This window comes from Urtica dioica, chromosome 8, assembly GCF_054948205.1.
Source record: "Urtica dioica subsp. dioica isolate 48M chromosome 8, U.dioica_male_clone48M_v1_H2, whole genome shotgun sequence".
NCBI lineage: Eukaryota > Viridiplantae > Streptophyta > Magnoliopsida > Rosales > Urticaceae > Urtica > Urtica dioica.
In genome coordinates this window covers 18,676,752-18,699,232 of record NC_142763.1, presented here as the reverse complement: position 1 = coordinate 18,699,232, position 22,481 = coordinate 18,676,752, and the positions used below count along the sequence as shown (strand labels likewise).

At 38.3% G+C, this 22,481-nt stretch overlaps 3 protein-coding genes, 2 long non-coding RNA genes and 1 pseudogene across 5 annotated transcripts; 1 reads left to right on the top strand and 5 right to left on the bottom strand.

The window, feature by feature from the left end:
* The first annotated feature begins 1,152 nt into the window (after window positions 1–1,152).
* Window positions 1,153–2,867, top strand: LOC149388503 (laccase-11 pseudogene; annotated as a pseudogene).
* Window positions 2,868–5,314: 2,447 nt separating this feature from the next.
* On the bottom strand, window positions 5,315–7,480 carry LOC149388502 (DNA repair protein RAD50-like). The gene is made up of 6 exons (XM_089622449.1): window positions 7,358–7,480; window positions 7,149–7,223; window positions 5,879–6,031; window positions 5,627–5,805; window positions 5,417–5,477; window positions 5,315–5,329 (listed from the first exon to the last, which is right to left on the bottom strand). Exons 1-6 carry the CDS (start codon window positions 7,478–7,480, stop codon window positions 5,315–5,317), a joined length of 606 nt encoding a protein of 201 aa, XP_089478575.1.
* Window positions 7,481–10,445: 2,965 nt separating this feature from the next.
* On the bottom strand, window positions 10,446–11,499 carry LOC149388501 (uncharacterized). The gene is made up of 3 exons (XR_016300948.1): window positions 11,474–11,499; window positions 11,100–11,219; window positions 10,446–10,820 (listed from the first exon to the last, which is right to left on the bottom strand). It is a non-coding gene; the product is annotated as an uncharacterized LOC149388501 (long non-coding RNA).
* A 194-nt stretch (window positions 11,500–11,693) lies between these two features.
* LOC149388500 (putative ubiquitin-like-specific protease 2B) lies at window positions 11,694–12,641 on the bottom strand. The gene is made up of 4 exons (XM_089622448.1): window positions 12,526–12,641; window positions 12,002–12,202; window positions 11,874–11,929; window positions 11,694–11,791 (listed from the first exon to the last, which is right to left on the bottom strand). The coding sequence occupies exons 1-4, from the start codon at window positions 12,582–12,584 to the stop codon at window positions 11,694–11,696; spliced, it is 414 nt and encodes a 137-aa protein (XP_089478574.1). The 5' UTR covers window positions 12,585–12,641.
* Window positions 12,642–13,598: 957 nt separating this feature from the next.
* On the bottom strand, window positions 13,599–14,522 carry LOC149388499 (uncharacterized). Its single transcript, XR_016300985.1, has 3 exons — window positions 14,243–14,522; window positions 13,773–13,966; window positions 13,599–13,659 (listed from the first exon to the last, which is right to left on the bottom strand). It is a non-coding gene; the product is annotated as an uncharacterized LOC149388499 (long non-coding RNA).
* Window positions 14,523–18,555: 4,033 nt separating this feature from the next.
* On the bottom strand, window positions 18,556–20,561 carry LOC149388498 (uncharacterized). Its single transcript, XM_089623817.1, has 4 exons — window positions 20,368–20,561; window positions 19,426–19,506; window positions 19,063–19,341; window positions 18,556–18,994 (listed from the first exon to the last, which is right to left on the bottom strand). The coding sequence occupies exons 1-4, from the start codon at window positions 20,530–20,532 to the stop codon at window positions 18,575–18,577; spliced, it is 945 nt and encodes a 314-aa protein (XP_089479943.1). The 5' UTR covers window positions 20,533–20,561; the 3' UTR covers window positions 18,556–18,574.
* Window positions 20,562–22,481: the final 1,920 nt, after the last annotated feature.

Here is a 22,481-nt window from a genome sequence, read left to right as displayed (position 1 = left end):
AATTTTCCGGTTTTCTACGCAATTTAATGATAACCATTTTGTTCAAAAAAAAAAAAAAACGCTAACCGTTTAAATTATACCTAACATTCACTTATTATTTCAAAAGGTATTCATTTCAGTAACTGTTGAGAAACGGAATTTTGAACAGAGAGAGAGAGAGAGAGAGAAATGAATTGAATAGAACTTCGTAGCTTATTCTCATTCACCTTTGATGGTACATTGACTGATATAAACTAACAACTTTTGTAACCAAGTTAATACAAACCCCATGGGTCACATGGAGTCCAACATATGATGGAAAATGCAAGGGAAAGTGTATAACTAAAATGAGAATTTCATTTTCTTTCGAAAATCAAATGGAAAATGAGAATCTCTCCACATTTGTCTATGAGGGGATCACATTTATCTAGGGTAAAAATGTAAAACTTTTTAAAAATGGGCAAAAAATGTAAATAAAAAAATTTAAGGGGGGCTAATTAAAAAAAGGGTCTTTTAGCTATATAGCCGTTTGACTCATAGCGTTTTGTATAATAGCCAACCTTTTGTTAATTTTCTGTAAATAGCCACCTCAACTTATTTACAGCACTCAAAAAGACAAAAAACCAAAATAGGAGGAAATGTTTTTGGGTATTTTTGTCTTTTTTAGTGCTGTATTAAGTTGAGGTGGCTATTTACAAAAAAATTACAAAAGGTTGGCTATCTAACAATTCCTAGACTTTCGGTGGCTTATTTGGATAATATTTTGTTAAAAAAATCATGGTAAAAATGAAAATTTTCTGAAAAATGGGTCAAAAGTGTAAATTTTATAGGATAAAAATGTAAAAAAATTTAAAAATGGGCAAAAAATGTAAATAAAAAAATTTAGGGGGGCTATAATTAAAAAAAAATTCATGGTAAAAATGAAATTTTTTTAAAAAAATGGGTCAAAAGTGTAAATATTTTAGGGTAAAAAATATAAATTTTTTTTAAAATGGGCAAAAAATATAAATAAAAAAAATTTGAGGGGGAGGGGGCTAGAGCCCACCCTGGACTTGAGTTAGCTCCGTCCCTAGTCTCATCGTTACTTTCCCGTCAATTTTCTCTCATATTTTCTATGACTTTCAAACACAATTAGAATTTTGACTTTTTCTATTATTTTCTCTTACATTTTCATTTTCTCTATTATTTTCACTTTCTCTCTTATTTTCCGGGTTCCAAACGGAGCCTAAAAGACCTGAAACTAGGGCAAACCATCCCGGTCTACTGATAAACCCTTGCCCTAGCTGCCTCAACGGGACGAAACTCACTGCCTCTATAAACAATATAAGTTTCGTGATGCCTCAAACCGGGCTTCTTCAGGTATAAAATAGACGAAAGAATTTTTTTTCCTATTATTATTGAACTATAGATCGAGAGAAATTGCGTATAACAAAATACAAAATCGTTGAATTTATTTTATGGAATCTAGATCGTCTGTCCCTTTTCGTATATCCAATAAAAATAAGTCACATCCCAATTTCTTTTAATTATTATTCTAAATCTAATAACAATAATAAAAAGGTGACGGCGTTATAATTTTTTATTTAAGAGTCATGTAGCGAGACATGAAAAAAAAGATAGATGATTCGGATTCATTCTTATGTAGATGAAAATACGAAGAAGTACTTTTTTATCGTCTCCCAAAATTTGATTGATTTATTTAATAAAAAAATTGGCTACGTAAGCCACCTAAACTATAGGAATTGTAAATTAGCCAACCTTTGGTAAATAATTTGTAAATAGCCAACTTGCATACGTGGCAGCGTATTAACTACCTAAAATATATGTTTGGTGGTGTTAAATAAGGCTTTTATTAATTTGTTAATAAGTTTACTTGGCTACTTACAAGAAATTAACCAAAGGTGGGCTATATCTCAATCCACTATATCCGTGTGGCTATATAACTTAATAACGGCCCTTATTTAATTGTATATAACTTTCAACTATCTTATTATACGATATATTGTTAAATTGTTCAGGCTCGCTACTTTGGAATCAAAGGGGTTTTCGCGACCGATTTCCCCGATCGCCCACCAGCCGCTTTCAACTACACGGGCGCCCCATTGACCGCGAATCTCGCAACCAAAGCCGGGACGAAGGTCAACAAACTTGCTTTCAATTCGAGCATCGAGTTGGTTTTACAAGACGCTAATCTTCTAACTGTGGAATCACACCCTTTCCATCTCCATGGATATAACTTTTTTGTGGTTGGAAGCGGAGTCGGTAACTTTAACTCTAGTAAAGACCCGCTTAAGTTCAACTTAGTTGATCCTCCTGAAAGAAACACCGTTGGAGTTCCCACCGGTGGACGTTGGACCGCCATCAGATTTAGGGCTGACAACCCAGGTAACATTTATTTTTCATTGTCATTAATTAAACCACGATTAATCATGCAAACAAACAATTTTTTTCACTTATTGATTTCACATTCCAAATACAACGTACTCTTATACATGCCAAATAATATTTTAAGAATAAAAAAGTCAATCATCTTTGAACTTTGCTGATTAGAATTAGATAACCTAAATTAATATATTTATTAATATATAAACAATATAGTATATTTTAATCTGTTGATGAATGATTAGCCAAAGTTGACTTTAGCTAACAATAATAGCAGCCGCAAAAATACTTTTCTCCTTTCACTCACTCACCTATGGAACCCTTTATTTTTATTTTTATTTTTATTTTTGTCAAAACGGAGAGGAGAAAAATATTTATATATCTGTGGCAATAATTTATGGTAATTATTTGCAGGAGTGTGGTTTATGCACTGTCATTTGGAGGTTCACACGGGTTGGGGTTTGAAAACAGCATTTGTAGTGGAAAATGCACTACTACAAAACTAGGATTCTACAACGCTTAAAAACAGTTGTAGAATGTTTCTACAACGCTTATTAAGCGTTGTAGAATCCTGCGTTGTAGAAGCTTCTACAACGCTTAAAAATCCGTTGTAAAATCCAACAGCTTTCTACAACGCTTAATGATCCGTTGTAGAAACTAAGCTTCTACAACGGATATTTAAGCGTTGTAGAAGCTTCTACAACGGTTTGAATCCATTGTGTAATTTTTAAATGTTTTCAAACATCTCGCCGCGGCGAAGTATATTTTTCGCCGCGGCGAGAAATTCTACAACGGATATTCAATCCGTTGTAGAATCATGTCGCCGCGGCGGAAATAATACGTCGCCGCGGCGACTTGTGTGCCGCGGCGAAGTACGTTCCACGCCGCGGTGACATGATTCTACAACGGATTGAAAATCCATTGTAGAATGTTTTCGCCGCGGCTATAATTATACTTCGCCGCGGCGAGGTTCACGCCGCGGCGACTTAGGTTCTGCGCCGCGGCGAGAGTATTCTACAACGGATTTTTATCCGTTGTAGAAGTTTTCTGAATATTTTTTTAAAAACCCGCCGCGGCGACGTTTTAGTTTCGCCGCGGCGAGGTGTATATCGCCGCGGCGAAACTAAAACATCGCTGCGGCGAGTTTTTGATGCATGAATAATGTGCTCTCGGTATCTTTTTTGCCGCGGCGACTCTTATTTTTCGCCGCGGCGAACGTTATACGCCGCGGCGAAGACTTTATTTTGAACCTGAAATCATTTTTTACACGTACTAAACCCGGTTTAAAAAATATGGCACCTGAAAATAACCTTCAATCCAAAAAATAATATATACATCTCCAAAACATTCAAAAGAAATATTTACATCTAAAACCAATCCAAAATTGAATATAAAAACTAACTAATCATCACAATTAATAAATGTTTGTACATAAGTTACCCATTCTTCCCTAACTCTCTCTAAATCCTCTTTTGTATAGTTTTTCTTACTTTCTAATTTTTCTACACCTCCTACGACTATATCGCTCGCGCATATACGAAATAACAAAATACCCGCATTCCGTGTTTCCGGTTTGTCTCGGAGCGTTCCAAGCCTTGATGTATGTTGACTGTCCGTTATTATTGGTTTTTTGGTGCTCGAGCTTGAAATCCACAAAAACCCTATAACACGAAAATCATAAGAGAAAAAACCTCTACAATGATTTATAATAAAAATAGTTTAAAAAATCAAAATATCACTTTTTTATCAATCGAGTTAAATCGATTGGAATTTTATTTCTTAACGGGTCGAAGAACATAGCACTATCTCTCCAAGGGTCGAGGACAACGAGCATCCAATGCGCACCTTTATTGTACGGCATCAAAGCTAGTTCACCAAATTTGCATTTTCGTACTATGTTTCCAACGTCCTTGACTCGTTTTGACAAATAAGCGTCCTCGTCGTTGTTTTCGATGTACGAACTTAAGCCCGGATTTATAAAACAATAGTCTCGACTCTTCTTCGCCTTTTCTAGCCTCGAGCGTAGATAGCTATGACAAACAAGTATTTGATTGATCAAAACACTAAATATTGAATATTTATATTAAAAACGCATATAAAGAAAACACTAACTCCATATAGACCGTTATGCTCCCCGCGTCAATTTCCAAGTATTGTAAAAAGTCGGAAACATCTTCAAATGACACCGGAATCGGGATAGCCGCGAGACTTGGACTAACATTGACCATAATCACATCCCCTTCCGGTAACATTACTTTGTTGGCATGTTGAGCGAGCAATCGAAACTTTGGATTAATCACCTTGTACAGAATCTTCTTAGTATCATCGATGCTAGGTTCACTCTTTAAACCGAGCTTTGAGAGTTGTTTGACAACCGGACCGCGACTCTCTATTCCCGTGTCCACTTCGATCAATCTCTTCGGCCACGAGACAAATCCTCCTATTGCATCTTCAATGGTTTGAGCTTCTTCGGTGGGAACCTTCCAATCTTGCAAATCCTTTTTACGATTCTCCACCCCTGAGATTAGTCTGTTTGTGAGATATACAGCATCCAAATCGCTGAACGGAGAATTCGGAAGGTAGCCTAGATCTTGTTTTTTATATAAGTTTTGAATGGCTGTGTCGCGTTCTTTCTTCAATAATATATGACATCTATTCTCCACGCTAAGGGCTGCAACATACTTATTCCGGTGATCCTTGTCTAGGGTTTCTCTTATAACAGTCTTAATCAATATCTGCTCTTCTACTTGTTTCAGTGATTTCAGTGTCGCCCGAGTCTCAAAAATTTTAGAGTTGACGTCCTGGACACTTGTTTGCCAATCCTCAATCTGAATTTTCATAGATTTCATTTTCTCTTGATCACGAGAAATTATTTCACGAAGCTGTATGTGAAAGGAAAGAAGACACTGAATTAGGCGAGAGAGAGAAGAAATCACGTCAAGCATGTTAGAACCTACGGACAAAATATCTGAATATCAGAGTAAAGGAAGAAAAAAAAAACCTGAAATTCTGTATCTTTCAATGTTTGAAGATTCTCCAATTTAAGGCGACAGACCTTCATCTCTTGATTTAAATCCTTGATACGTTTCCTCATTTCGTCCAACGCCTTTGCAAATCTAAATAATAAGCAAAGGTCACATATTTGAAATGTATGAAAACCAATGTGATCCGAATCCAGTTAGCTAAATGCATAAAACAAACAGAAATGCTCTAGAATTACATACTTAAGAAATGACAAATATATCGGCAGAGTAAAATCATATACCTTGTGATGGAGAAGATATCATCGAATTTTTTTTTTACAATACGTGGGTCTTCAAAAGGCCAATTGGCTTCGTCTTGACGCACGAATATCACATTATCGAGAATTGCTTTGGAGACGCCCATCAGAGCAACAGTCTCTGTATCCATATCGGCCCAACAAGAAAAAGTATGGTCGAGTCTCTGCGGAGGCAATAAAACACTCATCATCAAGAGTACTGAGAAACAAAACTTTTGACTAGGCATAAAGTCCTACAAGTCCAGTTTGGAGATCCATGGTTTTAAGAATTCTCTGCTGGTTGTTCCTCGAAGCTTTTGGAATCAATATAAGAGACCTTATAGAGATTGCCTCCATTGTTGGGGTTCTGATTCGTAGCTTAATTGTCCCATTTACAGATGAGCAGTAGCCCTGACACACACACAAACAAACATTTAGTGTACACACAATCAAGTGAAGAGATCCAACTTATATAAACATGTTTATTCACACACACAATTAATGTGAGACTATCCCACTTTAATATTTCCCTTCAGGCACAGCGTGATCAGGCCGAGTAACAATCTCACTCACGCTTCGCGTTGGCCGGGCCAAATTCAAATTGTGTGAATGGGCAAGACTTTAATATCATGTTGAATTTCATCTTAAAACCAATTGATGCAGAAGTCAAATCGATATATAAACATATGTTTATTGACACACACAATCAATATGAAACTATCCCACTTTAATAATGACAACTAAGATCTCAAATTCAACAAATTATCATGTGTCCAAATTAACCAAAATAAACAAATTACAAGTTACGAAAATAGAAATCTCTTATTCAACAATAATATATGTCAAGTTGACTAAAATAAACAAATGACGGGCTACGAAAAAGGAAATATTATATTCAACAAAATTATGTGTCAAATTAAGCAAAATAAACAAATGACAAGTTACGAAAAAAAAAAAAAGAGATTCCGGATTCAACAATAATAGATATCAAATTGACCAAAATAAATAAATGACAAATTATGGAAAAAAAATTCAAGGACAACGAACAAATATTCGAAGACCAAATTTTAGAAATCGAAATAATTAAGGATTAAAAAATCGAAATCCATACTAAGAAAACAAACCCAAATGTGTTATAGCACAAACTTATAAATTTATTATAATTATTAACGATCATTACCTAAAATAACACCCAGAGATTTATTAAAAATTGACAAAAACAATTTATCCCAATCTTTCTTATTGCTGATTGTAAGGTCCATGAACATAAAATGTTATCTTCAGCCTTTGTAGATCGTGAGAGATGATATGGGAAGAGTTGTGGGTAACGATTGCGAGTGAAGAAATTTGTGGTCGTTTTTATGGATAATTGCACCAGAATATGGAACACCATTTTTTCAATACTCAACTTTGAGCCAGTAGGATAAATAATTTCTTCATGATATTGTGCAAGGAATTTGCTAGATGGTAACAACATGTACTCAGAGTTGAGAGAGAGAGAGAGAGAGAGAGAGAGAGAGAGAGAGACCTTATGGATGAAACTATTAGCTGACCTCGCAGGAAGCACTCCTGCACAGGAAAACTTCATGCATTCCATTATCGCCTGAAGATCGACGCCAACACAAACACATAACCGCCAACAAAAAAATCGATGAGGTTCGAGATAGAATAATAGTGAAAACATGCAATATATAGGTATATAAGAGAGAGAGAGAGAGAGAGAGAGAAAAAAAGTACAGTTTTTCCGGTGCCAATGTCACCGACGATGAGAGTGAGGGGCTTGAAGAAAGTGATAACAATCCCTTTCTCGGGATTGATGCTTCGAATCCCTTCGATGAACATCGAATCGACAGTAGTCATTTTGCTGGCTCTCTCTTGGGTGACAGACGTGGGAAGAAGAAGAGTTTGGGTTCTCAGAAGATTTCTCAAGTTTTCTATTTTGTTTTCTTATTACACAAAAAAAGAAAGGAAACGAGCGTGTCTCATACGGCACAAATTATTTACATTGAAGTTAAAATAAAAAATAAAAACAATATCACTAAATAGATTAATATTTAGTATTTACTAGCCCATTCTATACAACTTATTGGGCATCTAGTCTAAGTTTTATTTTATTAAGAAAATAGCCCGGCAAGTAAGTTAATTAAATTAACTTAACTATTTAATTAATTTACTTTACCCTGGAAATACCCTTTTTTCAAGAACGGTAACTTAAGGTATTCATCTTTGCACATCGGCTACCGATCGACGCGTTTAGTAAGATCAGCCAAACGAGAGTTAATATACTTGAATTCTTGCTCAGTAACGTAAACATTATGGTGAAGTTCAAGAAAGATCTGTCAGGAAAAATCACCTGAAAAGTGCGGAATATGATTTTCCCTAACCTTCTCAATATATTGACATGAATGTTAATAACAATTTAATGACCGACGAGCCGACCAGCTCAAGACCGACGAGCTCGAGACCAACAAGCTCAAGGATGACGACGACGAGCTCGAGGTTGGTTCTTCCTCTTATTTAAATTTAGTGAATGTTTAATTTATTATATACTATTATTGACTGCCTATTTTGAATAAATATACTTTTTTATATGTAATTTTTTCTATAATAGCGATTATTTTAACTTAATTCGTCTTAATTTATTATATACCATTATTGTTTGAAATTTAAATATAGTTCACCAGTTTAAATACTTTCTATTAATGATACATTTATATATATAAATGATTATATTTGTATTTATATTTCAATTTTATAATTTGGTGTGTTTGAAAAAGAATTCTGCCCAAGCTCTCCGTGGTAGGACTTCTCCGAGGACTTATCCGAGGATAATACATTTATATTTTGATTTACATTGCAATCTAAATTGTTGAAATGCCATTATTGACACGAATGTCAATTTATTATATTGACACGAATGTCAATTTATTATATTGACACGAATGTCAATTTATTATATTGACATGAATGACAATTTAATGACATATTTGTCAATATATTATATTGACATGAATGTCAATAACAATTTAATGACATATTTGTCAATAAATTGACATTCATATCAATTTATTGACATGAATGTCAATTTATTGACATATGAAGGCAATGAAGCATACCAGCGTGTTCGTAAGTGGACAAGAAAAGTAGACCTTTTCAGAAAGGATTACATATTCATTCCAGTAAATTACAGGTAAGACTGGTTTCAGTGTTGTATTGCCTGAATTTTTTTACTATGCGATTAACCGATGCAACATGGTTACAGTTTTCACTGGAGTTTGCTTGTCATTTGCCATCCCGGTGAAGTGCCAAATTCAGTAGGTAAGAATAAATATTGATACACTGTTATCTTTTTTCTTGAATAATAGTTATCTCTCGGTCATTTTATGTTTCATTATCATAGATGAAGAATCTGAAAGTGTATGTGGTCCCCGGTGGAAACCTTGCCAAGGTCCAACGTGCTGTCTGTATGATCTCCAACTCAACCAGTGTTGCAGAGGTCTTCTCTTGCATTGACCACTAGTTTGACTTCATGTACGCCAAGCGAGCCTTTGTGCACTAGCAGGTTGGTGAGGGATTATTTTAACTTTAAAATATAAACTGACAGTTGAGATCTATTGAGAATTTATTGACAATAAAATATATCCTTTTAAACTATCAATAAAATACATCCTTGTAAATATATAGACAATATATTGAGAATTTATAATATTTGAGATTTTATTGACAAATATGTCAATAAATTGACATTCATGTCATTAAATTGTTATTCATGTCAATATATTGACATTCATTCATGTTCATGTCAAGAGATTGACATGAATGTCAAGAGATTGACATGAATGTCAATCTCTTGACATGAATGTCAATCTCTTGACATGAATGTCAATCTCTTGACATGAATGTCAATAAATTGACATGAATGTCAATAAACAGAATGGTCCTCTTCGTCTTGATGGTTGTCACAGCAGCGTTCACATCCTTGGGGACCATGTCACCTCTGTACATCAGACAGCAAGCCATGTACATCAGCGTTCACATCCTTGGGGACCATGTCGCACTTTGCCATCATGGTAGGCCTGTTGATTCTATACCTTTCGTAAAATAGTGAAACCTTGACCTGTGTGAGTAATAGACATGGCTGAGTTGGTTGGCGGAGCGTTGCTTTCTTCTTTTCTTCAAGTCTTGTTTGAGAGGTTGGCTCCAAAAGACATCCCCAAGCTGTTCTATTACTCACACAGGTCAAGGTTTCACTATTTTACGAAAGGTATAGAATCAAAGTAAGACAATACTTCCGTAAAAAAAAAAGGTAAGATCGTAATTATAGACTGATTAATTATAGTCCAAAGTTGTCTTTAATTAGCAAACTACCATAACAATAAAAATAAAATAAATAAATAAAAAAATTATAGAACTATATAAAATATAAAGAACAAAAAGAAACAGATCGACGTTGATAATAGATCAAGGTTTCTATATACAAAGTTGTCTTTAATTAGCAAACTACCAACCAACTCAGCCATGTCTAACTGATAATAGATCAAGGTTTCTCTATTGTCAAAGTAAGACAGTATTTATAGAGTAACTAGTTCCAGAGTTGCCTTTTTAACAAACTAGCATAGCAATAAATATAGAATCAACAAGACAGTATTCTATTTAAAAAAAAAAAAAAAGTAAGACAGTATTCATTGAGTAAGTTTTTATTTATTACGAAGCTGCCTTCTTTAACAAATTAACGTAGCAATAAAAAAAATTATGTAACTACATTCAATATTTACCAAAAAAAAAAAAAAAAAACTCACCAGAGAGACGAAGCTGCTACGCAGAAGACGAATAGTTGAAAATCTCCACAAAACTATGGCAATTGAAATTTGAATGAGTGTTGGTAATTCGCGCCAGTATATGAGCTCGAAGAAGGTCCTAGTTCAGATAAATTCGATGAAACCAAGCCCGATTTTCCAAAGCACAAATCACCTCTGGGCTCAGACAACTATTCTCTGACTTCATGACTGTTTATCCGTTCAAGAACTACTACTTCAGTTTCTTGATCACATGTCTCGCTGGGTGCCGGAGAAGGATCTCGATCAATGCTATCAGCTTTTGGCATATTTCGAGAGCGATTTTCAACGATCTTGTATATTAACTTCTTGATTTTTTGTCTTTTGAGAGAAGCCTCCTTAGGCAGGAACCAGTTTCTGCTTAACTGGAAATACGTGAACTGGTAAGTTATTCTACGAATGTCATTCGCATAGAGAGTATGTTATAATTGAAAAGCAGTAATGTAAAAACCAAAAAAAAAAAAAAAATTAATATTATTCAGTTATAGTGTGAATGGTAAAAGTTTATAAACAACGTTCTACAAAGTATGATTAAAAGAGAAGTACTGCAGGGTACTGATTCCCACTCTTAAAATCCTAACCGGGGAACTACTGAAAAATAAATAACTATATGAAAATGTAAATTGGAATATATGAAAACTTACAAAATTGGATGACTTTGTGACATTGAAGGGGCAGAAGTTAAGAGGGGCTTCTTCCAGAAAGCGCTCCACATAATGGAGCAAGAATACACCACAGTCAAAGAAATTCTCCTGCTGTGGTAACTAATGAAGATGAAAAACAATGAAACTGTAAATAAGAAATGCCTTCTTCATAAACAGTGAGTAATGATGGTTGGAAAAGATGATAACTTCTAAACACTCCTCTTGGTAATTAGTTAAAAACATTCTGAAAACACTATGAGATGCTTTGAGAATGTCGTAGAATATTAAAAAAGGCAATGACTTGGAAAAGTTATTAAACATTATTTTGGTGTGATTAAGCCAATCTCCTTGGTGGTACTTAGAGGTATATATACCTCGAGCGAGATAAATTTCATGAAGCATCATTTGCAGCATCATTATGCCTTTCTTTCCATTCTTCACATAGATAACTACATTACAGACACAATGAGAAAAATTGGTCACAATTAGCATCTAATGCTATAATAACAGCTTCTAACTTGACTAAATAGTTAGTTTAAGCAAAAATATAAAACATAGTATCCTTTAGCTTAGTTATCAGGCAAATGTCAAAAGCTACCTCTGGATGAGATTCTTAAGGCCATTGTGACTTCCTCGGATAGAATCCATGTGCAATATGCACGGTACCTTGGATACACTTTCAGATTCTTCATCTATGATAATGAAACATAAAATGACCGAGAGATAACTATTATTCAAGAAAAAAGATAACAGTGTATCACTATTTATTCTTACCTACTGAATTTGGCACTTCACCGGGATGGCAAATGACAAGCAAACTCCAGTGAAAACTGTAACCATGTTGCATCGGTTAATCGCATAGTAAAAAAATTCAGGCAATACAACACTGAAACCAGTCTTACCTGTAATTTACTGGAATGAATATGTAATCCTTTCTGAAAAGGTCTACTTTTCTTGTCCACTTACGAACACGCTGATATGCTTCATTGCCTTCATAAGCTTCAGATCGATCTTGGTCTAAATCCGCAAGCTTCCGAAAGAAAAAACTATTGAAGAAATGAAACTTGTGCTTTTCGTCTGACTGAAAGTTTCTGGCCAAAAATCTACAAGAAGAGCTCGTAATCAGGCTTCCTAGGAAATTTCCCAAAAATTTATAATTTCTTCCAACCATTCCAGATTAGGTATAATTTTATAAGTTCAGCTTATTACAGAAATGCCAATAATTTGATAAATTTTATAAGTATCCATGAGTTCAGCTTATTTAGTCTATGCCCATAATTTCAAGTCCCACACGTTTATAATATTATTAAAGAAATGCTCTAAGCTACAAAATTAGCAACTCTAGTTTCCTTCTGTGAATTAATAACTAGAACTGGATACTTGAAATAACTAAGAGCAGTCATATTATAAACAAATTTAAACTTACTTGATATAAAAATCAATTATGGTATCGTTGATAAATCTTTCAGGTTCCAGGAGTTCCATGTCTTCTTTGTGGATGATAACAGCATCAGGATCTCCTTCTGGATAGATAACGTCTTGAAAGGGCTTATCTTTTGCGACTTCTTTTTTATCTTCTCTGTTTTCTTCTTTTCTTCTTCTGTTTTCTTCTGCCCACTTACAGAAACAAAATTCATGCCGACATCTTCTCGAAGACCTGTTTGAAATTCAAAATCATTGAATGTGGACAGTACGAACTCTCGAAGGGAAACAAAGTCATTTCGGATTTTGATATTGCAAGTTTCGACTGCCTTCACCCGATCCTGAAAGTATTTACGTGCAAATAAAATTAACTCATAACTCCTGAGATAGTTGTTACGAAATACAGTATTTTTGTGTGATGATTCACCTTTATTTTTTGCAATTCCGATGTCTTGATGTTCTTGACTACTCTCGACGGCTTTGCGACTTCAGATCCGATTGGATTGAAAACCAACTGCAGATTTACAACTGCATCAACCTCATTTTCTTATATGTCCAGAACATCATCAAAATTTAATATAAGCGAAAGTTGAAGTTACGTTGGTGCTGTTGAAGGGTATTTTGTTGACTGTGACCACAGAGATTTTAGAATTAGCTTCCCACCGAAGCATCAACGGGGTTGCTGTGTTTGAAATTTTTGTGCATAATTTCAACTCGCTGAATATGGGCATACACTCATATGCCCAAATCTGAAGCGCCACAATGAAGGCACCAATGTTAATCTTCGTGGGTTTCATCCTATTGTAAGACTTCCGCTTCATCACATAGCAATGGATCCGTTCCTTTAGGAAATCCCAAACAACATTACCCCACGGATGGTTGTTAAACTCGTCGGGGTTATCGACCATTTTAATGAACGCCATGTTCGTGATTGATTTTTTTGGGCTATCAGCGAGAAGGACGTCGTACAAGAAATGGAGGAGTAAACACTTCACCCTCTTCTCCACTGGCCACTTCTTTCTTTTCAAGACCAAAGAGGTTATATGTCCCCTGTTTTTCTCTTTCACAGGCAGGATATATTTCTTGTAAAGCCCATCCTTCTCTTCAGGGCCGTCATAGTTGAACTCTTTGTAGTTTTCTGCAATGCGCAAACCCACGATGTCAGCCAAGTGTTGTCTTGTAAAGGGTCGTGATTGGCCTCCAAGCTCAAAAAAAAGTATGTCGGAAGAGTCTTTGCCATAGCGACCACACCTAACCATGATACTATGGATGATATTCGAGGACCGGGTGACTTTCGGCATTCGTAGAAAATGTCCGAAGCATGTAGCTTCGAAAAGCTTTTTTTCTTCGGGGGTCATATCCGTTGATTTCTCGAACTTGTCGAGATTCCCAAAGAAGCTGAACAAATCACTGATCATCTCATCTGATAGATCTCGAGACCAAGCCTACATAAAAATAAAACCAGCAATTCAAATATTCAAAACTGTCATTAACTGTAAACATGTCAATAATATTTGAAGATTTTATAAAATGGATCTCATGAAATGCCAAACAGGTCAATATACTTTTATTAAAAAGAATCTATCGTCATGTTTCTCTAAACAACATTCACAAAACAACCAGAGACTACCTTTCTAAAACAGTTCATACAAAACATAATTCAACACGTTTCAACCAGAATACCACAAATAATCTATCAAGCAAAAAGCGACGCAAATTACATGATTATCGGAGCTTGACGATGGTTCTTCTTCACGTTTAGCTCGTTTTCTTTCCCTCTTTGGAGCCGACGACTTCGTCTTCTCCATTATCGGCTTTTCCTGGAGTTAGGATTTCTTGACCACCGGCGGTGTTCTCTTGTTTTTCCTAATCGGCATTTTCGTACCCAGGATTTCACAAAAAGGGGACCGGAAATTATTATTAACCAACACAAGTACATCGACAGTCAATCCTCTGTCCACGTTTTTTTTTTTTTTTGGGGGTGATTTGGGCGAATTGCGCGGGAGATATGTCCATTGAGAGAGAGAGAGAGAGGTACGCTGAAGGCTGAGTTTGGGCTAAATTTATTTTAGAATTTGGGCTTGGAGGAGAAAATAACAAAACCTATTTTCCAATTTAAAATCATTTGTTAATTGTGATTTTTCTTATTTTAGGACTAAAAAAATGATTTTTTCCTACTTTGTGTTTTTTTTTTAAGTCTAAAATAGGACCTCGTCAGCAGAGATAAATTTATTTTTTCATCTTTTTACCCTCACTTTCAGCAGAGATAAAATAAATCGCTCTATTCCGGAAGTCTTGTTTTGGTCAATTCCTGCACTTGTCTGTAATCACCAAGTCTTCCATGATTGCAAGTCATTTGGTCTTAAGATCAAGGTATTTTGAAAGTGCTAATATGTCAAATGACTCACTGGTAATTGAGATCGGAGGACGACCAAGGAGGCAGTCGGACATGACGGCGTATTCATGTCAATAAATTGACAAAGATGTCAATATATTGACAAATATGTAACAAAATGGAGCAACCTATATTTCACATTCAAACTGGTGACACTCACTTAAAGCCCTTGGTCTGCATTGTTTGAAGGTACACGGATAAACATCTTCACGATTTCGTGGGCTGCAATTTTTTAAGGTAGTTTCGAGAAATCAACATCCACAAGAACTCCAACAGCTCTGAGATTTATTTTATTGACATCCTTTTAAATATATTGACATGTTAATGCCACCAGTTTGAATGTGAAATATGGTTTGCTCCATTTTATTGACATATTTGTCAATATATTGACATGAATGTCAATATATTGACATGAATGTCAATATATTGACTTGAATGTCACTATATTGACATGAATGTCAATAAATTCTCAAATCTCGTCAAGTATTGGGCTCGATCTCGTAATATGAATGTCAATCCACCCATATTGACCACCCATATTTGGCCGAGTAAAGATGACCGGGTGATCTTGGCCGAGTGAAGATGGCCGGATGGTCTTCTTTTTTGGCCGGTCGGGTGGTCATTTTATTTGGCCGACCAGGTGGTCATTTTTGTGGTTTTGTCTTGAAGATTTGTCAAGAAGTCTAGCTTGAAAACATTCTTTGAGAGTCTTTTGAAAGACATTTCATGAGAGTTGACTCGGAGCTTGGCGCGTGAATTTGCTTGTAGGCTTGGGCCTTGTGTATGGGCTTGATGTTTCGTTTTTTTGCTCTCGGTGTGTTATTTACACCATGTGAAAATAACGACATAACAACAACCTAGCATAGCAATGAATACTAAATTATAGAACTATAAAAAAAAATATATAAAAACAAAAACTTACGGGAAGACAATGGGTTCTGTATAGAATAGATAGATATACACAGTGGTTGAAAATATTGGCAAGTCAAAGTCAAAGTGAGTATTAAACAATGCGAGGACGTTAATACGAATACTTAAAAAACATAAAATAAATGTTAGAAATAATACGGAAATAATATTTATTTTACGGAAAATAAGACAAGTTTAGTAGAAGAAATAAATAAATAAAATACTACGAATGCTAGAAATTAAAATAAATATGAACAACAACAAAAATACGTACGTAAAGAAAGGTAAAAACAAACAAAAAATGTCGAACACAATGCAATGGTCACAACCTCCCTCACTCTCTCAAACTGCTCTCTAAAACCATATCTCTCTCTACATTCTCTGTAATCCAAACACCACCGAACACAATGTCTCGTCGCGGCGGCGGTCGAGGATTCGTCCCTCGCCAGGACGAAGGAGGACGACAACAGAGAGAACGAGAATGTTACGATTCTCGATCGCCGCACTTTCTCGGTGAAGGATTTCCTTCTAGGTTTCGCATTTCTTGACACACTCTATCTCTCTCTAAAAACTTACTCTCACCTCCGACTCTCTCTTTGTCTAAAAATACGTACGAAAGAAAAGGTGTTGAGCAATTTGGAATGCAAGTCCATAATGCAATTGTCACAACCTCCCTCACTCTCTCAAACTGCTCTCTAAAACCATCTCTCTCTCTCCATTCTCTGTAATCCAAACACCACCGAACACAAACACAAACTCGCGGTGACTATCCGACGGCCCCTCGCGGCGGCTCCACCGGCGAGGCCGACGTCTGAGCCAGAGCGGCTCTCGCTGCTGGTGGCGCAGCTGCCGCTTCAGATCTTGCGGCCGGTGCCGGAGCAGGAGAGGCTCGAGCGGCCGGAGCAGGCGCGGGACTTGATCCCTGAGCCGGAGCGCCGCGACCGCGACTGCGACCACGCACGGCGCCGGAGCCGCGGCGAGGGGCCGTCGGAGCCGGCTGGTCCTGGCGAGGGACGAATCCTCGACCGCCGCCACGACGAGACATTGTGTTCGGTGGTGGTGATGAGATCGACGCCGCTTCCGTTGTCGACTAGGATTCGAGAGACTTCGCATCCGGAGATATCTAAGGTTATCACGAGGCCATCGTCTGGTCAATCCAGTTCGTCTGTATCTCTCTTACTGAATGAGATGATGTCTTCTGGGTAGTTTGTCTGGGTCGCTCGTTTAGCCGAGTCGTTTCCTCTGGTGTGTCTTGATCGAGTTCACCGATTCTTGATGGAGCCTTGATCTGCCCATGATTACCTCGACTTGGGTGGATGAGGGGTATGACCGCGCCCTTTGTGAACTGCCTCCGTAACCGCGTTGCGAGATCAGGTCATGACGTAATTCAGGGCGAACGTGTTCGCTACGTGAGGCACGGAGCCTGAGGGTGTGTTGGATAAAGAAAACAAAGTGGATATTTCTGGGAGACGTACCAGATTCAGTTGAAGTATGCTAGTTGGCTGCCCTCCAAGCTGGAAGCTCAACAAAGCCAGCCTCTATTCCAATAGAGATCTGTACAATTGCTAAGGGGCAGCGTTACACAAAAAGATTGAACGAGATGCAAGTTCGTAATATGCTCAAAGCAACTTGCCAACGCCCCCATGAGAGGGAAAATAGCATAACCAACATAGCCAATGCTAGTCGCAAGATCGAAAGAAAAGGTGTTGAGAAATATGGAATGCAAGTCCATAATGCAATGGCCACAACCTCCCTCACTCTCTCAAATTGCTCTCTAAAACCATCTCTCTCTCTACATTCTCTGTAATCCAAACACCACCGAACACAATGTCTCGTCGCGGCGGCGGTCGAGGATTCGTCCCTCGCCAGGACGAAGGAGGACGACAACAGAGAGAACGAGAATGTTACGATTCTCGATCGCCGCGCTTTCTCGGTGAAGGATTTCCTTCTAGGTTTCGCATTTCTTGACACACTCTATCTCTCTCTAAAAACTTACTCTCACCTCCGACTCTCTCTTTGTCTTATTTTTATTTTTATTTTTGGCGCTATAAACACAAAATCGCGGTGACTATCCGACGGCCCCTCGCGGCAGCTCTACCGGCGAGGCCGACGTCTGAGCCTGAGCGGCTCTCGCTGCTGGTGGTGCAGTTGTCGCATCAGATCTTGCGGCCGGTGCCGGAGCAGGAGAGGCTCGAGCGGCCGGAGCAGGCGCGGGACTTGATCCCTGAGCCGGAGCGCCGCGACCGCGACCGCAACCACGCATGGCGCCGGAGCCGCCGCGAGGGGCCATCGGAGCCGGCTGGTCCTGGCGAGGGACGATAAGTGAAATTTGTGTTGAATCAATAATTGAGAAAATTCTTTCGTAGTGTTGAAAGATTGAAATTTTTCAATAATGATTTATGGACCAACGAAAGGGGAAAATAATAATTTTGTGACATTCATTGAGGAATGTACAAAATAGTTTATTTCCTTATAAGCAATTGCCAATATTTTCCGGTGTTTGTCAAGCATGTCATGGCTTTTCAAACAGTTTGAAGTTTTAAGAAAAAACACAAATAAATTCCAACTACAAGACACATACAAAGAACTTAATATGAACCTTAGTCAACTATTCTCAATCCTAAGAAGAAGAAGAATTTGAGACTACAGATTCACTACATGGACAACACATCACTAAATGTTCTTATGATCAAACTAGTATAAGTTCGAATTAAAAAAATGGAACATAAGTAAATTCAACAATTCAGTTTCACTTCTTATTAAGGTATTCAGCTCTGCAAAAAAGCCGCAGATCGACGCGTTTAGTAAGATCAGCCAAACGAGAGTTAATATGCTTGAATACATGCTCAGTAACGTAAACATTACGGTGAAGTTCAAGAAAGATCTTCTTCATCTCATCTTGGACATGGTCTAGTTTGGCTATGAATTCTTGCATAATTGCATCCACCAAAGCTGATTTGGAAGCTGAAGCTGATTTGGAAACCGAAGCTGATCGGGAAGCTGAAGGTGATTTGGAAGCTGAGCGCTTCCTAGAACTAGACTCTAAACACTGTACAGTTTCAGAATCACTCTTTGAAGAGATTGCAGGAGGAAACTCAGGAAATATTTTTAGCAACTTAGCATATTTAGACGGAGAAATCTCCAGGACCCTGACGTCTGCTTTATTAGCCTGCGAGAAAAAAATATTGTTAATTTTGCTAATTCTAAAATATTGTTCCAAGAGTAGCAAATGCTTACTTTGATCCAATCAGATAAGTTAGACAGCTCATGCTTCTTCTTCTCCGGGGTCCAATTAAGAGTCGCTCGCATTTGAATAAATTTAATTAACTCTCTCCTCAAGCGTGTTTTCTGACTCTGGAAAAAATCCTCGTCATATTTTTCGTTTGGGTAAACTTGGGAAAAAATAGCTTGCAAAGCCTCATAGTTCGGCGTCGGATTTATTGCTTTGTCCATCACCAAAAAATCCATAAGTATCTCTTCGTGTTCATCGGTCCATGATTTGGGCAAAGACCCCATCTATGACAAAAGAGATGAAATAATAGTTGAAATTTTTAAAAAAATTACGAGAAATGTGAGTCGGTCGGTCGACAGAAAACTTACGAATCCGGGGTAAGAGTCGGCCACATATTGTATTTCTTCCGATTTGAACCGGTTGTCCTCTAAAGGATGCCTCTTATCAATCTTACAATAAAACAAACAAATCAAATAAATAAAATGAACCAAATATACAATTCAGTAGTTTGACATTTTGACGATTTCATCCTAAACATTTTATTTGGCTATTTCATCCCTGAATTTTTATTAGTTAGAAGTTTCGTCCTTCCGTTAGTTACTATCAATGTACATCCTTCCGTCAGTTACTATATACAAAATTGAGTTTTGGTAACGAAAGATCCAATAATAGACTATGCTTCTCTAGCAAAAAGCAGTGAGGAAAAAAAATAAATGGAATCAAAAGCGACGATGGAGGTAACCTAACAAACTGAAGATACTTATTTAATGTTGTGCTTCAGGAAAAAAAAAAAAAAAAAAAAAGAAACTCTTAATTTGATATTGTACTTCCATGACGAGATTGCCAGGAAAATACTTAAAAGCAGACCACTTGCAAGAGACAAGTCTATGTGGGCAGTCACTACTACAGAAATCTGATACGAGAAACCAAACGAAAGGGAATTTAAACAGTTAGAACACGATTCAAAAACAGAAAGAAAAAGCAAAAAAAAAAAAAAAAAAAAAAAAAAAAAGTCTGAAACAGGAATTTCGTCGAACACGTGATGTAGAATCACAAATTTAAGCATGAAAAACAATTCATAAATACGAGACAATTAATAAACACAATTCCACAGAAGCAGCAAATGGGCAAGTAGTTCTCAATCTTCGGATTTTTGTAATTTGAGGGACGGAGCAATTTCGAGGTGGATGTCGAGTCTAATGCAAGTTGTTTGATTCTCCCTCCTCTACCGGAACTTCCTCGCGGAATGACCGGAGAGGCTTAAGGGAGACCAATTTTTTTTTTTAAACATTCCTATCTACTACACATACCTGTCGCCGCCGCTGGAGGGCTCGGAAAATTGCGATTGTTCTAGTAGATGGAAGGAGAATTTTGTTCCTTTTATCATGAGGTTTTGGTTTTCTCATATTAAATTTTATTCGAGAGGGTCGGTTTCTGCCCGAAAGCAAATAAGTATTAAGTTTGGGATTTCTCATATTTAATTTGATTTACGAGGGTTGGTGACATTAATTTGATTTGAGTTGAAATATAACTATACGCAACAAAAAACAGTGCCACGTGGAGGTTTTTTATACTTTTTTTATTGGTAAATTAAACTCAATTTATTGGCTAATTATTTAAAACAGTATATTTATATCTATATTATTATATATATATATATAAAGGAGAATCCGTTTTTCACTGTTCACGCTGACTCATGTTACTATTATCTCTACAGTAAGAGAAAAATGCGCTTTAAAAGTTTAATAATTACATATTTTTAATCTTTAAATTACAAGCATTGTCCATACAGAGTTACATCCGCAAAAAAATCTAGACATCTCTAGATTACTGGCGTCAGCTCAGTGGAAAGGTTATCCAGAGAGTTCTGGATAGGGACGTCAGCATCAGAGAGCATGTTATTGGGAAATTTCTAGAATGAGTAGTTCCTTCTCCATTCCTCAGTCTCTATATAGCTAGACCCCCACAATAAATCTGTAATGAAACCAAGCAAAAATCAGCATTATATTGATTCACGCCCTATGTAAATCTTCAAATCAAACAGTTCATTGCCCACAAAATCAGCAAAAAAAAAAAATCGAGGATTGTAGAAGATGTTGTCGGTCGTTTTCGGAAAACCCGAGACGCCGAGAGGGCACGTCGCTCAAAGGGCCGATGGTCAGGCCGGAGGTCCTGAAGAGCGGCAAATCTTCAAGCCCTCGCCCAAACTCCTGACTCCTCGAGTCGAGCTTCGCTCCTCGAGTCGAGCCTTGAGTCAATCTCCTCGAGTCGAGCTTCGCTCCTCGAGTCGAGCCTTGAGTGGTTCCTCGAGTCGAGCCTTTAATTGTCCCTCGAGTCGAGCCTCGAGTCACTTTCGAGTCGAGCCTCGAGTCATCCTCGAGTCACTCCTCGAATCGAGTCGCTAGTCGCTCTCGCCGGGCCGAGCCTTGCCCCTCGGATCGAGTCGCTCTCATCAAGTAGAAAGCTTCATATTTCACGAGAGAAGAATGGCATTCGAAGGCCCGCAAGAGCCCGGCGAGACGAGCCGCTCACTGCGCACGCAACGCACTGCACCGGCCAGCCGGGCAGCAGGCAGCGCGCCGCGCCGGCCAGGCAGCGCGCCGCGCCGGTCAAGGAACCCTGCGCCGCGCGTCCTGCGCCGCGCGTCCCGCGCCGCGCCCGGTGACCCGCGCGCCGCGCCCGGTGACCCGCGCGCCGCGCCCCCTGCGCCGCGCGCCGCGCGCCGCGCGTTGTGCGCCGCCCTTTGTGCGCCGCGCGCGCCGTGCGCCTCCACTTGATGCCACACGCATTCCTAGTCCCACATGGACGAAAAAGGGACCTTCTAAGGCTCCCAAACACCTATAAATACCCTCTCCCATTGAGGGGAAAGCCATCCCAAGATATCCAAGAATATCTAATAATTCTCTTCATCTCTTATCGACACGCTCGATTTCTCTGCTTCTCTGGATGCCATATTTGGCCTGAAGCAGGTTCTCTTCTCTCTCCCTCGTTCTCAAAGGTCCCGAAGCACTCACGGGAACTTCCCGGACGTCGCTCCCTTTGACCGAACGTTCTCCGGTGCTCAAGCACGCCCCTAGGGTTCTCAACTAGAGCTACCCTCGCGCGTCTAACACGCTAGACGCGTACGCGATCTCCGAAGTTCTGAGACGTGGCCGAGGACTCCTCGCGCCCCGTTTCCTTCATCGAGCACGCCTCTTCACCAAGGCTCCACGCCTCATACTGCGTCACACACGCTTGAACTACGTTCTGACCTGATCCCACGCACGGGTACGTAGGCAGCCGACAACCAAGGCACGGTCACTCATCCTCCTCACCCCCTACCTCTCCCGAGAGGCGGGTTGATCGGAGAGAGCCCTAGCTCGAGACTATCGAGTTCACACTCTTGGCCCGGGTGCGATCACTTGGTCCGGCCTTGGATCGAACC